This window comes from Calliphora vicina, chromosome 1 (genome assembly GCF_958450345.1).
Source record: "Calliphora vicina chromosome 1, idCalVici1.1, whole genome shotgun sequence".
NCBI lineage: Eukaryota > Metazoa > Arthropoda > Insecta > Diptera > Calliphoridae > Calliphora > Calliphora vicina.
This window is the reverse complement of record NC_088780.1, coordinates 17,509,913-17,525,634: the sequence shown is the minus strand read 5'-3', so window position 1 is coordinate 17,525,634 and position 15,722 is coordinate 17,509,913. Positions and strand designations below refer to the sequence as shown.

At 31.0% G+C, this 15,722-nt stretch overlaps 1 protein-coding gene across 1 annotated transcript; it reads left to right on the top strand.

Annotated features, from left to right (window-relative positions):
• Positions 1-748: 748 nt before the first annotated feature.
• Gyc88E (Guanylyl cyclase at 88E) lies at positions 749-12,659 on the top strand. The gene is made up of 9 exons (XM_065498871.1): positions 749-997; positions 4,339-4,826; positions 5,036-5,159; positions 7,884-8,019; positions 8,119-8,245; positions 8,310-8,514; positions 8,585-9,825; positions 11,617-12,159; positions 12,232-12,659. The coding sequence occupies exons 1-9, from the start codon at positions 830-832 to the stop codon at positions 12,440-12,442; spliced, it is 3,243 nt and encodes a 1,080-aa protein (XP_065354943.1). The 5' UTR covers positions 749-829; the 3' UTR covers positions 12,443-12,659.
• The last annotated feature ends 3,063 nt before the right edge of the window (positions 12,660-15,722 follow it).

Sequence of the window (15,722 nt, the reverse complement as noted above, 5' to 3'; positions counted from 1 at the left end):
TGATCGCAGATCGTGCTCCTTTTCTCGATTAAACGCTTATTTACAAAGTTATTAAGGATTCTAGATTTTTTAAGTTTTTTTATCATATTTTTATTTTCTATAAAATAGCTAAATTTTCAACATCTATATCTAAAGTTTTATTAGTCCCCTCCTATTTACAAATATTGCTCTTATCTGTTTAATTTATGAATGGCCAACACGTCATTATGAACAAAACTGATTTTGGTTAAACGACAAAGTTTTGTACTCTGACAAACACTGGCGATTAGAACATTAAAACATCCATGATTTAATAACCTCTTTACAAGCCTATGGTCAATAGGCAGTAAAGCATACTTTGCAAAAACACCCACTGAATGAATATTTTCCTAATTTTCTTTTCACTTGCTTTTCTACTTGCAGATGACCATCAGTAGCAGTAGCATCAGCAGCAGCATTAGATACTTCAGCATCATCAAAAACAACAACAGTATGAAAAACACTGATACTTAAAAAGAAATTAATTAAAGTTTGTTAAGGAAAAAAAGTTGACTTGACACCAACTAACAAGCCCGCCCAGCTTTTTGACAGGGGGAAGGACGAAAACGACAGTAAATAACTAAATATTTCCTAAACCTGATTATGCTGCAAAATTATTATCAAATGCCTACAAGTTAAGTCAAGTTTTTCCGTTTGCTCGTTTTTTAACTTGTCTTATCTGTTATTTGTGTGTGTGTGTGAGCGGACAACAACAGGATACAGGAAAAAAGAAATAAAAAAAGGAACAAATTATAATTTGAAACATATTTACTGAATATTGGTATTAAATAAATACAAAAAAAACAAGAACATGTATGGCCTGCTATTGGAAAATCTATCGGAGTATATTAAATCTGTGTACGGTGAGGAGAAATGGGAGGATATACGAAGACAGGCTGGGGTTGATTCACCCTCGTTTAGTGTCCATCAAGTGTATCCGGAGAATTTATTAAATAAATTGGCAAAAAAGGCACAACAGGTATGTAAAAGGAAAACGAACAACTTTATTTTTTACTTTTCTTTTTGTTCAATATGAATTAAGGTCGAATTAAGCAAGAAGTAAACGATAATTGTAGGTGTAAGCTATCTATATGAAATGTAGTATTCGATTATTCATCAACAATATTCATACATTCTATGGCTTTATGAAAGTTATCAACAACTTTAGCCATATGATTTCAAACATTCCTGTTTTGGAAATCGATTACCTTGTTGGCTTTGGTAAATTTCTCGGAAACTTTTGCTATAAAAATTGTTGTCGATAACTTTTCTATGGAAAAGTCCTGTTATCGATAACTTTTCTATGGAAAAGTCCTGTTATCGATAACTTTTCTATGGAAAAGTCCTGTTATCGATAATTTTTCTATGGAAAAGTCCTGTTATCGATAACTTTTCTATGGAAAAGTCCTGTTATCGATAACTTTTCTATGGAAAAGTCCAGTTATCGATAACTTTTCTATGGAAGAGTCCAGTTATCGATAACTTTTCTATGGAAAAGTCAAGTTATCGATAACTTTTCTATGGAAAAGTCAAGTTATCGATAACTTTTCTATAGAAAAGTCAAGTTATCGATAACTTTTCTATAAAAAAGTCAAGTTATCGATAACTTTTCTATAGAAAAGTCAAGTTATCGATAACTTTTCTATAGAAAAGTCAAGTTATCGATAACTTTTCTATAGAAAAGTCAAGTTATCGATAACTTTTCTATAGAAAAGTCAAGTTATCGATAACTTTTCTATAGAAAAGTCAAGTTATCGATAACTTTTCTATAGAAAAGTCAAGTTATCGATAACTTTTCTATAGAAAAGTCAAGTTATCGATAACTTTTCTACAGAAAAGTCAAGTTATCGATAACTTTTCTACAGAAAAGTCAAGTTATCGATAACTTTTCTATAGAAAAGTCAAGTTATCGATAACTTTTCTATAGAAAAGTCAAGTTATCGATAACTTTTCTATAGAAAAGTCAAGTTATCGATAACTTTTCTATAGAAAAGTCAAGTTATCGATAACTTTTCTATAGAAAAGTCAAGTTATCGATAACTTTTCTATAGAAAAGTCAAGTTATCGATAACTTTTCTATAGAAAAGTCAAGTTATCGATAACTTTTCTATAGAAAAGTCAAGTTATCGATAACTTTTCTATAGAAAAGTCAAGTTATCGATAACTTTTCTATAGAAAAGTCAAGTTATCGATAACTTTTCTATAGAAAAGTCAAGTTATCGATAACTTTTCTATAGAAAAGTCAAGTTATCGATAACTTTTCTATAGAAAAGTCAAGTTATCGATAACTTTTCTATAGAAAAGTCAAGTTATCGATAACTTTTCTATAGAAAAGTCAAGTTATCGATAACTTTTCTATAGAAAAGTCAAGTTATCGATAACTTTTCTATAGAAAAGTCAAGTTATCGATAACTTTTCTATAGAAAAGTCAAGTTATCGATAACTTTTCTATAGAAAAGTCAAGTTATCGATAACTTTTCTATAGAAAAGTCAAGTTATCGATAATTTTTCAATAGAAAAGTCAAGTTATCGATAACATTTTTATAGAATAGCAAAGCTATTGATAAATTTTCTATAGAATAGCTAAATTTTTCACATCTTTTCTATAGAATAACAGAAAGAAACATCATAAATACAAAATGAAGTTATCGATAACTTTTCTATAGAAAAGTCAAGTTATCGATAACTTTCCTATATAAAAGTCAAGTTATCGATAACTTTCCTATATAAAAGTCCAGTTATCGATAACTTTCCTATATAAAAGTCCAGTTATCGATAACTTTTCTATAGAAAAGTCAAGTTATCGATAACTTTTCTATAGAAAAGTCAAGTTATCGATAACTTTTCTATAGAAAAGTCAAGTTATCGATAACTTTTCTATAGAAAAGTCAAGTTATCGATAACTTTTCTATAGAAAAGTCAAGTTATCGATAACTTTTCTATAGAAAAGTCAAGTTATCGATAACTTTTCTATAGAAAAGTCAAGTTATCGATAACTTTTCTATAGAAAAGTCAAGTTATCGATAACTTTTCTATAGAAAAGTCAAGTTATCGATAACTTTTCTATAGAAAAGTCAAGTTATCGATAACTTTTCTACAGAAAAGTCAAGTTATCGATAACTTTTCTACAGAAAAGTCAAGTTATCGATAACTTTTCTACAGAAAAGTCAAGTTATCGATAACTTTTCTATAGAAAAGTCAAGTTATCGATAACTTTTCTATAGAAAAGTCAAGTTATCGATAACTTTTCTATAGAAAAGTCAAGTTATCGATAACTTTTCTATAGAAAAGTCAAGTTATCGATAACTTTTCTATAGAAAAGTCAAGTTATCGATAACTTTTCTATAGAAAAGTCAAGTTATCGATAACTTTTCTATAGAAAAGTCAAGTTATCGATAACTTTTCTATAGAAAAGTCAAGTTATCGATAACTTTTCTATAGAAAAGTCAAGTTATCGATAACTTTTCTATAGAAAAGTCAAGTTATCGATAACTTTTCTATAGAAAAGTCAAGTTATCGATAACTTTTCTATAGAAAAGTCAAGTTATCGATAACTTTTCTATAGAAAAGTCAAGTTATCGATAACTTTTCTATAGAAAAGTCAAGTTATCGATAACTTTTCTATAGAAAAGTCAAGTTATCGATAACTTTTCTATAGAAAAGTCAAGTTATCGATAACTTTTCTATAGAAAAGTCAAGTTATCGATAACTTTTCTATAGAAAAGTCAAGTTATCGATAACTTTTCTATAGAAAAGTCAAGTTATCGATAACTTTTCTATAGAAAAGTCAAGTTATCGATAATTTTTCAATAGAAAAGTCAAGTTATCGATAACATTTTTATAGAATAGCAAAGCTATTGATAAATTTTCTATAGAATAGCTAAATTTTTCACATCTTTTCTATAGAATAACAGAAAGAAACATCATAAATACAAAATGAAGTTATCGATAACTTTTCTATAGAAAAGTCAAGTTATCGATAACTTTCCTATATAAAAGTCAAGTTATCGATAACTTTCCTATATAAAAGTCCAGTTATCGATAACTTTCCTATATAAAAGTCCAGTTATCGATAACTTTTCTATAGAAAAGTCAAGTTATCGATAACTTTTCTATAGAAAAGTCAAGTTATCGATAACTTTTCACTAGAAAAGTCAAGTTATCGATAACATTTTTATAGAATAGTAAAGTTATTGATAACTTTTCTATAGAATAACAAAATTTTTTATATCTTTTCTATAGAATATACAGAAAGAAACATCATAAATACAAAATGATCAATCAAATTTTAAACTACTATTTCTTAAATCCTCCATACAGGTCCTAGGAGTCTCCGAACGTGAGTTCATGGATCAAATGGGTGTTTACTTTGTCGGCTTTGTTGGCCAGTACGGCTACGATCGTGTTCTCTCCGTACTCGGTCGTCATATGCGTGATTTTCTCAATGGCCTGGATAATTTACACGAGTATCTTAAATTCTCCTATCCCCGCATGCGTGCCCCCTCCTTTATATGTGAGAATGAAACCAAACAAGGTCTCACCCTGCACTATCGTTCAAAGCGACGCGGTTTTGTCTACTACACCATGGGACAGATACGTGAAGTGGCGCGTTATTTCTATCACAAGGAAATGCATATTGAGCTGGTGCGCGAGGAGATACTGTTCGATACGGTGCATGTAACGTTTCAGTTGACATTCGATAATCGAGCCTTTACGTTGGCCTCGTTGGCCATGACACGCGAGGAGAAACATTTGCCAATTAGTGCACATGTGTTATTTGAGATTTTTCCATTTTGTATTGTGTTTGGGTAAGTGGTTTGCTGGAACAGCTGTACTCGCTAGCAGCACCATCATCACTGTCCTACTCATCCTCATCCACAACCCGCATTCTTATTTATTCATACATTCATACATCAAGGAGTTGTTGGTAGTCACCTCTCATACATTGTTTGTCTTTGTAATACAAAATTTTATTTTTCCATTTTGCTCTATTTTGTGTCTTTGATTGTGTTTATAGTGCTGACATGGTTGTTCGTAGCATTGGAAATTCTTTAATGGTCATATTGCCTGAGTTATTGGGTAAAAAAATCACAGCATGGTTCGATTTAGTTCGTCCTTTAATTGCCTTTAAATTTCAAACGGTAAGTTTTGCAAATACTCATACAAATACACATATACAGTCTCATCTGCACACACATAAACACATATAAACACACCTCTACACAATATCAATTAACAACATCACATCTTAATGTGAAAAACACTGTTTCCTAGAGACATTTACTTATAGAAAACAAAAGTTATCGATAAATTTGCTATAGAAAACAAAAGTTATCGAACATTTTTATGTAGAAAGCAAAAGTTATCGATATCTTTTCTATAGAAAACAAGAGTTATCGATTAACTATTTAAAGGAAAGTCAAGTTATCGTTAACTTTTCTATAGAAAAGTCAATTTATCGATAACTTTTCTAGATAAAAAAGTCAAGTTATCGATAACTTTTCTCGATCAAAAAGTCAAGTTATCGATAACTTTTCTCGATCAAAAAGTCATGATATCGATAACTTTTCTAGATCAAAAAGTCATGATATCGATAACTTTTCTAGATCAGAAAGTCATGATATCGATAACTTTTCTAGAGCAAAAAGTCAAGTTATCGATAACTTTTCTAGATCAAAAAGTCAAGTTATCGATAACTTTTCTATAGAAAAATCAAGTTATCGATAACTTTTTTATAGAAAAGTCAAGTTATCGATAACTTTTCTATAGAAAAGTCAAGTTATCGATAACTTTTCTATAGAAAAGTCAAGTTATCGATAACTTTTTTATAGAAAAGTCAAGTTATCGATAACTTTTTTATAGAAAAGTCAAGTTATCGATAACTTTTCTATAGAAAAGTCAAGTTATCGATAACTTTTCTATAGAAAAGTCAAGTTATCGATAACTTTTCTATAGAAAAGTCAAGTTATCGATAACTTTTCTATAGAAAAGTCAAGTTATCGATAACATTTCTATAGAAAAGTCAAGTTATCGATAACTTTTCTATAGAAAAGTCAGGTTATCGATAACTTTTCTATAGAAAAGTCAAGTTATCGATAACTTTTCTATAGAAAAGTCATGATATCGATAACTTTTCTATAGAAAAGTCATGATATCGATAACTTTTCTATAAAAAAGTCATGATATCGATAACTTTTTTATAGAAAAGTCATGATATCGATAACTTTTCTATAGAAAAGTCATGATATCGATAACTTTTCTATAGAAAAGTCATGATATCGATAACTTTTCTATAGAAAAGTCATGATATCGATAACTTTTCTATAGAAAAGTCATGATATCGATAACTTTTCTATAGAAAAGTCATGATATCGATAACTTTTTTATAGAAAAGTCATGATATCGATAACTTTTCTATAGAAAAGTCATGATATCGATAACTTTTCTATAGAAAAGTCATGATATCGATAACTTTTCTATAGAAAAGTCATGATATCGGTAACTTTTCTATAGAAAAGTCATGATATCGATAACTTTTCTATAGAAAAGTCATGATATCGGTAACTTTTCTATAGAAAAGTCATGATATCGATAACTTTTCTATAGAAAAGTCATGATATCGATAACTTTTCTATAGAAAAGTCATGATATCGATAACTTTTCTATAGAAAAGTCATGATATCGATAACTTTTTTATAGAAAAGTCATGATATCGATAACTTTTTTATAGAAAAGTCATGATATCGATAACTTTTCTATAGAAAAGTCATGATATCGGTAACTTTTCTATAGAAAAGTCATGATATCGATAACTTTTCTATAGAAAAGTCATGATAGCGATAACTTTTCTATAGAAAAGTCATGATATCGATAACTTTTCTATAGAAAAGTCATGATATCGATAACTTTTCTATAGAAAAGTCATGATATCGATAACTTTTCTATAAAAAAGTCAAGTTATCGATAAATTTTCTATAGAAAAGTCATGATATCGATAACTTTTCTATAAAAAAGTCAAGTTATCGATAACTTTTCTATAAAAAAGTCAAGTTATCGATAAATTTTCTATAGAAAAGTCAAGTTATCGATAAATTTTCTATAGAAAAGTCAAGTTATCGATAAATTTTCTATGGAAAAGTCAAGTTATCGATAAATTTTCTATAGAAAAGTCAAGTTATCGATAACTTTTCTATAGAAAAGTCAAGTTATCGATAACTTTTCTATAGAGAAGTCAAGTTATCGATAAAATATATAAAATATAAGTAATCGATAACTTTTCTAATTAAAAGTCTTGTTTGTGGTAAAGTCACGATATCGATAAGTTTTCAAAAACAACTTTTCTATGGAAAAGTCATATTTTCGATAATTTACCTATAGAAAATGATCAACAACTACCAGAAAATCTATAATTTATATTTATTTTCTCTAAAAATTTAATGTTTGTTCTAGAAAACAGTGTTCTTTTCACCCCACTGAACGATAATAACAATGAAACGTGTATTTCTCGATAACAGACAAATGCACAAATTCATCCTAAACAGCCAGCAGCATTCTCTTGCTAATTGGTTTAGTGCTGCTCTAACTTTGTCTCCGTACATTATTGTATTTCAATTCTACATAGTTTTTTGTTCTTTTCACATTCATTGCTGTTTTCATTCCATTCAATGAAAACAATTAATTTGTGTACATAGTTCAGTAAACCTTATTAACGTATTTATGCATTATAGAGCAGTCAACCATAGAGTGAATACACCCACTCGCAAACACTTAAATACATTCCTTTCCTCGTCCTTTCCATGCAACATTATCATTTTACAATTGTAATTGAATTCTTGTCGCATTGTTTTACCATTTTTCCAACATAGATTTTGAACAGAACGAATAATATATTTGAACTGGTAACGGTGGATCCTGTGACCGAACGGGAGGATGAGCAGAAATCAAATGAGATGATGGTGCACGATGACGGTTCAGAGTCGGAGAAATCATTACGGTTGAAAGGTGAGTTAAATTGTTTAACTTCGCTGCCTCTATGGCTATTGATTTAAATGGAAATTGAAATTAATTGTAAAATTTTGCAAATTCTTCACTTTAATTTAGGTCAAATGGTTTATATGGAAAATTGGAGAATGATTATGTTCCTGGGCACTCCAGTTATGCCGGATTTGAATTCGCTCGTAACGACGGGTCTTTACATTAACGATTTGTCCATGCATGATTTCAGCAGGTATTTTAAAGGAGATTAAACTTGCTTTTTCCAAACTTATTTATGTCTAAACGAAACTTTTCAGAGATCTTATGCTGGCGGGTACCCAACAGTCTGTGGAGTTGAAATTGGCCTTAGATCAGGAACAGCAAAAATCAAAGAAGTTAGAGGAATCTATGAGAAAATTGGATGAGGAGATGCGCAGAACTGATGAGTTACTGTATCAGATGATACCGAAACAAGTGGCGGATCGTTTGAGAAGGGGAGAGAATCCCATAGATACGTGTGAGGTGAGAAAAAATACCGATTTTAGAAAATACTGAAGTTAGCACATAAATATTTCCCTTTGTTTGCTTTTAGATTTTCGACTGTGTTTCAATTTTATTTTCGGATGTTGTCACCTTCACTGAAATCTGCAGTCGCATCACACCCATGGAAGTTGTCTCCATGCTAAATGCCATGTATTCCATTTTCGATACTCTGACCGAACGTAATTCCGTCTATAAAGTCGAAACTATTGGCGATGCTTACATGGTTGTGGCTGGAGCTCCCGAAAAAGATCCAAATCATGCTGAGAAAGTATGTGATATGGCCTTGGATATGGTTGATGCCATAACCGATTTAAAAGATCCCTCAACGGGTCAACATTTACGCATACGCGTGGGTGTACATTCCGGTGCTGTGGTGGCTGGTATTGTGGGTCTTAAAATGCCACGCTATTGTTTATTTGGCGACTCGGTCAATACAGCTTCTCGCATGGAGTCGACGAGTATAGCCATGAAAGTGCATGTCTCAGAGTCAACAAAAGAATTTCTAGGACCTAATTATAGACTTACGGAACGTGGAGAAATCGATGTTAAGGGTAAGGGGACCATGAAAACCTATTGGCTGGAGGAAAGAGAACATCGCAAACCCTTGCAATTGTCGATGGCTCAAGTGCATCCGATATCAACGTTTCCGTCGGTAACATCATCAGCTACCACGGCCTTGATAGGGGCCACAAAAGCGGTACCGAAAGCCATAATGCCGGCTCCCAGTCCGGTAGTGGCCAGGGAAAAACCACCAGCCTCAACGGCCATACCGGTGAAAAATTCTTCAGAGCCCAAAGTCGATAATTCCATGAATCCTTCTTCTCTCACAGAAGATCGCACTCGCATTTACTCACCTGTCACTTTCAAAGATGTAGCCCGCCGCAGTGTAGCCAACTCCCCCGTACGTTCGCTTTACGGGGGCAGTAGTATATCACAAGAAAAAGGCCGAGAATCCAGATCAAATTCCACGGGTCATGTATTCATGCGTTCGCCCAGCGATGTCTTCGGTTCGCTCATCTTAGACACCGAAGAGTTCTTGGAAGATTTACAGATATCCCGCAGTTCTTTGGCCAACAACTCACAGTGTCCCTGCAGTCCCATACCACCGTTTCGTATTGGCAGTGCACCGTCCAAACCACGACCCAGCAATCCGGATCAATTTACACCCGAGGAATTGGCCGCCATGGATCAGAGCACTCCACCCTCAACGGCACCAGCTCGTGACAATTACAATATGAAGCCCTCATCGTCGACTACAAGTTTAACGGTGGAGAAGGTGCAGAAAACCAGGTATGATTGCAAGTATAAGGAAGTTTGAAACACTGTATTATTTGGCGAGGTTTATATTGTAGCTAGATTTGAAAATCGGTTTTGAAATCAGAATGAAGTAAGTGAAGTGTGTTTGCAATGAGTTCAGGTTGATTTTAAAGCATGCTTTCTAACCTTTCTTTAAGTTATTTAATAATGTTTTTTAAATTAATTTGCTTTTATGAAATTTAAAACTTTCTTCTTCAATATAAAAGTCGAGTTATCGATAACTTTTTAATAGAAACGTCAAGTTATCGATAACTTTTCTATAAAAATATTAAGTTATCGATAACTTATCTTACCTTTCTGTATGAAAAATATCCATAACTTGACTTTTCTATAGAAAAGTTATCGATAACTTGACTTTTCTATAGAAAAGTTATCGATAACTTGACTTTTCTATAGAAAAGTTATCGATAACTTGACTTTTCTATAGAAAAGTTATCGATAACTTGACTTTTCTATAGAAAAGTTATCGATAACTTGACTTTTCTATAGAAAAGTTATCGATAACTTGACTTTTCTATAGAAAAGTTATCGATAACTTGACTTTTCTATAGAAAAGTTATCGATAACTTGACTTTTCTATAGAAAAGTTATCGATAACTTGACTTTTCTATAGAAAAGTTATCGATAACTTGAGTTTTCTATAGAAAAATTATCGATAACTTGAGTTTTCTATAGAAAAGTTATCGATAACTTGACTTTTCTATAGAAAAGTTATCGATAACTTGACCTTTCTCTGGAAAAGTTATCGATAACATGACTTGTCTATAGAAAAGTTATCGATAACTTGACTTTTCTATAGAAAAGTTATCGATAACTTGACTTTTCTATAGAAAAGTTATCGATAACTTGACTTTTCTATAGAAAAGTTATCGATAACATGACTTTTCTATAGAAAAGTTATCGATAACATGACTTTTCTATAGAAAAGTTATCGATAACTTGACTTTTCTATAGAAAAGTTATCGATAACTTGACTTTTCTATAGAAAAGTTATCGATAGCTTGACTTTTCTATAGAAAAGTTATCGATAACTTGATTTTTCTATTGAAAAAATTTTTCTATTGAAAAGTCAAGTTATCGATAACTTGACTTTTCTATAGAAAAGTTATCGATAACTTGACTTTTCTATAGAAAAGTTATCGATAACATGACTTTTCTATAGAAAAGTTATCGATAACATGACTTTTCTATAGAAAAGTTATCGATAACATGACTTTTCTATAGAAAAGTTATCGATAACTTGACTTTTCTATAGAAAAGTTATCGATAACTTGACTTTTCTATAAAAAAGTTATCGATAACTTGACTTTTCTATAGAAAAGTTATCGATAGCTTGACTTTTCTATAGAAAAGTTATCGATAACTTGATTTTTCTATTGAAAAATTATCGATAACTTGATTTTTCTATTGAAAAATTATCGCTAACTTGATTTTTCTATTGAAAAATTATCGATAACTTGACCTTTCTCTTGGAGAACTTGCGATAGCTTTTGTTTTCTATAGAAAAATAGTTAAAAAGATTTTAAAACTTTTAGATTTTATATAAATATATTAATAATAAATCTTTAGAAAAGTTTTTTAATTATTTATTTAATGCATCCCATTTATATTTTCCTTAAAACTTCCACTTCTTTTTTTATAATTTCTACCCACTCTTTGTGTCTGTCTCTTTCATTAAAACTCATTTTGCATTACTTTCTTTCTCCCGCTCTTTTTCTCTCTTGCCATAATGTCGCTAATTAGAAAAATCACATTTTCGCCTAGGATTACAAATGTCACAACACCGCAGGAAAAAGTGGAGAAAACTCGAGCAACAATCATCTCAAAGGTCCCAGTCCTTGCAGCGCCCTCCTCGAAACAGAAACTACAGCAACAAAAACAACTACAACTACAACAGCAACAGCAACATCAGAAGCAACTGCAACAGCAATGTCAAAAAAATCAAGCATTTACCGAAAGTCGCTCGACATCCAAAGAATCAATATCGATGAACTCACCACCGCCCATACGCTCACTCTCCGCACCCCTACCCATGTCTAAAGCGGCGCGTAAAGCATTTCTGGCGGCCAAACAAACCAAAGCCATCGAGAAGTTAGACAAAATGATCGAAGAGGTGACGGAGAGCGAACATCATCAAATGAAGACATCACATTCCATGAGAATACACGATGTTTTCGGTGATCGGGTACAGGGCCAGGGACATGGTGAAGATGACATGGATATGGAGGGAGGATGTCCATTATTTTTACCACCACCACCACGTCATATGTCTAATTCAATATCAGATTCCAATATATGCAATCATGGGTAAGTTCTTTCTTTTAATATTTTTACCTAAAAGCCACACATTTTAATTTGTGTTTCATTTATAATTCCCAGACACAGTCACGGTCATGCGCCCACTATGCACCATGCCCCCTGTCATCATGTGCATGAACCCTCCTCCTCTAGCAAAATCAGCACAAGTCAAAGTTTCAGTCATGCCCGCCACACGGCCGCCATACATCCCTGCTGTTCGGGCTATACACCGCACTCCTCGAATGGCCGACACTCACATCGTATGCACTCGAATGCCTGCGAAATACTTTAGACTCTTGTCTGGGACTTGTGTATAGTTTCCTTGGGGAACTACTCTATTAAACAAAAGCAATGGTTTTCAAAAGTGGCTTTAACTATCAAGTATGAGGGATTTGTGATTTAAAAAAAAATGGACAAATGGATATTATTTGAATACTCCTCGTATTGTTTAAACTAAACAAAAAATGAACGCTTTAAGTATTTTGTATGTGTAATTTATAGTAAGTATTGTAGGGTACAAATTTAAATTTTAGTATAAATACATAGTTATAAAGAAAATGTAGCAAATACTGGGGATTTAGCTGGATGTGGGAAAGTGAATTTGAAATGATAATGATGAGTTTTCTTTAAGAAATGGACACTGTTTTAAAAAAGCAGTAGAAATTTAGACCAATTTCATAAAATAAGAAATAAAAATGTTGATCATTGAAATAAATTGTTCAGCTATTTCTGAAATACTTTTCAAATTTAAAGGTTTTAATGTGAACATTATTAGTTTTTAATTCTTTTACCATTTCTTCTAATTCTTTAACCCACATCCAGTTTAATTTCCTAAAAAAAAGTCAAATTAATAATGTTTTAAAGTTTCTATATTCTATACAAAAGAAATTAAATATAAAAGAAAAGAAACTATACATTAGTATACCTCTCAAAAGGACAATATATATTTTGGAAAAATTTCTAAAAAAGAAAAACCAAATACATAACTAGATAAAATAATAATTATTTTTGCCTCTATTATATTATAATACTCTTAAAAACAGTACTTAGTTACTTACCTATAATAGTTAGGAATAAAGCATATCCAAAAATTAGTTTAATAAGCAACAGGAGAAGGGTGTTTTTTTTGAATAACTCTAAAGCAGAAGTTAAAATATATTATTTATATTAAATGTTTTTAATTCAATACTCGTTTATATTTTAATATTTAACTAAAAAACTATACATTAAAATCAAATATATATATAGAATTAGTACGCTTTTTAGTACAATTTTTAAATATTTACTACATAATTAACATCTGTTACTACTACTATACACCCTATGAAATCTGCTTGCATAAATTTAATTTTTCTTAGAAACACCCTGTGTTTAGCTGTGACATCTACTACTTAGTCAGGACACTCTTTTACATTGCTAGTCAAAACAACAACCAAAGAACAAGAAAAAACACTGTTTGTCTCTCTCTCTCTTTCTCTCATCTCTAGTCATTTGTTTATTTTCTCTTCTCTAGTCTTAGTTTTTTTTGTAAACAACATCACAGACAAGTAGAAAGAAACTCTAAATAAATTATTGTATTATTATTAACAATTAGCCAGAAATTTAGTTAATTTAAAATAAAAAAAATTGTATTATTATGGTTTTTAGTGTTAAATATTTATTATAGCCTACTTATTTATATATAGTTAAATGTGTAAATGTTTTAAATCATAAAAATCAACAAAGATTAAACTAAAATAAAAGTGGCTTGCCAATTGTTAAATGGAAATAAAATTATAAATACAAATAACAAACAAACAAATTTTGTGATTTAATAAAACTCAATAAAAACATTTTAAGAAGTTAAATATCAAAAGGTAAGTGTTAACACATTCAATTGTCTGTCCTTAATTGCTATAAAGAACTTGGACAAATTAATAAAACGTTCGTGATCATAGAGAAATATACTTTTTATACCCTTCACCTTCGTGAGAAGGGTATATATAAGTTTGTCATTCCGTTTGTAATTTCCACAATATAATTTTCCGATCCTATAAAGTATATATATTCTGGATCCTTATAGATAGCGGAGTCGATTAAGCCATGTCCGTCTGTCTGTCTGTTGAAATAAATTTTCTGAAGACCCTAGATATCTTCGGGATCCAAATCTTCAATAATTCTGTCAAATAATTCTGTCAGAGAAGTTTCCTATTTGAAAATCAGCAAAATTGGTCCACAAATGGCTGAGATATGACGAAAAAACCAGAACATCCTAGATTTTTGGCCTATTATTTCAAAGACCTTTGCAACGACGTATACAAGACCATAGTAAGTTGAACCTACAATGGGTCAAAATCAGAAAAAATATTTTTTAACCCAATTTTTTTTTTTCACCAAAACAAATTTTTTTTTTTTTAAATTAAAAAAAAAAATATTTAATTTTAAATAAAAAAATTTTAAAATAACAATTCGAAAAAAAGAATTGAAAAAAACAACTTTGGAAAAAAAATAAATTTTGTTTACCTAAAAATATTAAAAATTTGTATTTTTAAGTATAATTTGTTGAAGGGTAAACAAGATTCGCCACAGCCGAATATAGCTCTCTTACTTGTTCTAAAGAAAAGTTGTCTGAAACAGAGCAACTTTTTCTAGAGAAAAGTTGTCTGTAACAGAGCAACTCTTTCTAGAGAAAAGTTGTCTGTAACAGAGCAACTCTTTCTAGAGAAAAGTTGTCTGTAACAGAGCAACTCTTTCTAGAGAAAAGTTGTCTGTAACAGAGCAACTCTTTCTAGAGAAAAGTTGTCTGTAACAGAGCAACTCTTTCTAGAGAAAAGTTGTCTGTAACAGAGCAACTCTTTCTAGAGAAAAGTTGTCTGTAACAGAGCAACTCTTTCTAGAGAAAAGTTGTCTGTAACAGAGCAACTCTTTCTAGAGAAAAGTTGTCTGTAACAGAGCAACTTTTTCTAGAGAAAAGTTGTCTGTAACAGAGCAACTTTTTCTAGAGAAAAGTTGTCTGTAACAGAGCAACTTTTTCTAGAGAAAAGTTGTCTGTAACAGAGCAACTTTTTCTAGAGAAAAGTTGTCTGTAACAGAGCAACTTTTTCTAGAGAAAAGTTGTCTGTAACAGAGCAACTTTTTCTAGAGAAAAGTTGTCTGTAACAGAGCAACTTTTTCTAGAGAAAAGTTGTCTGAAACAGAGCAACTTTTTCTAGAGAAAAGTTGTCTGAAACAGAGCAACTTTTTCTAGAGAAAAGTTGTCTGTAACAGAGCAACTTTTTCTAGAGAAAAGTTGTCTGTAACAGAGCAACTTTTTCTAGAGAAAAGTTGTCTGTAACAGAGCAACTTTTTCTAGAGAAAAGTTGTCTAAAACAGACTAACTTTTTCTACAGAAAAGTTGTCTAAAACAGACTAACTTTTTCTAGAGAAAAGTTGTCTAAAACAGACTAACTTTTTCTAGAGAAAAGTTGTCTAAAACAGACTAACTTTTTCTAGAGAAAAGTTGTCTGTCACAAAGCAACTTTTTCTACAGAAAAGTTGTCTGAAACAGAGCAACTTTTTCTAGAGAAAAGTTGTCTGAAACAGAGCAACTTTTT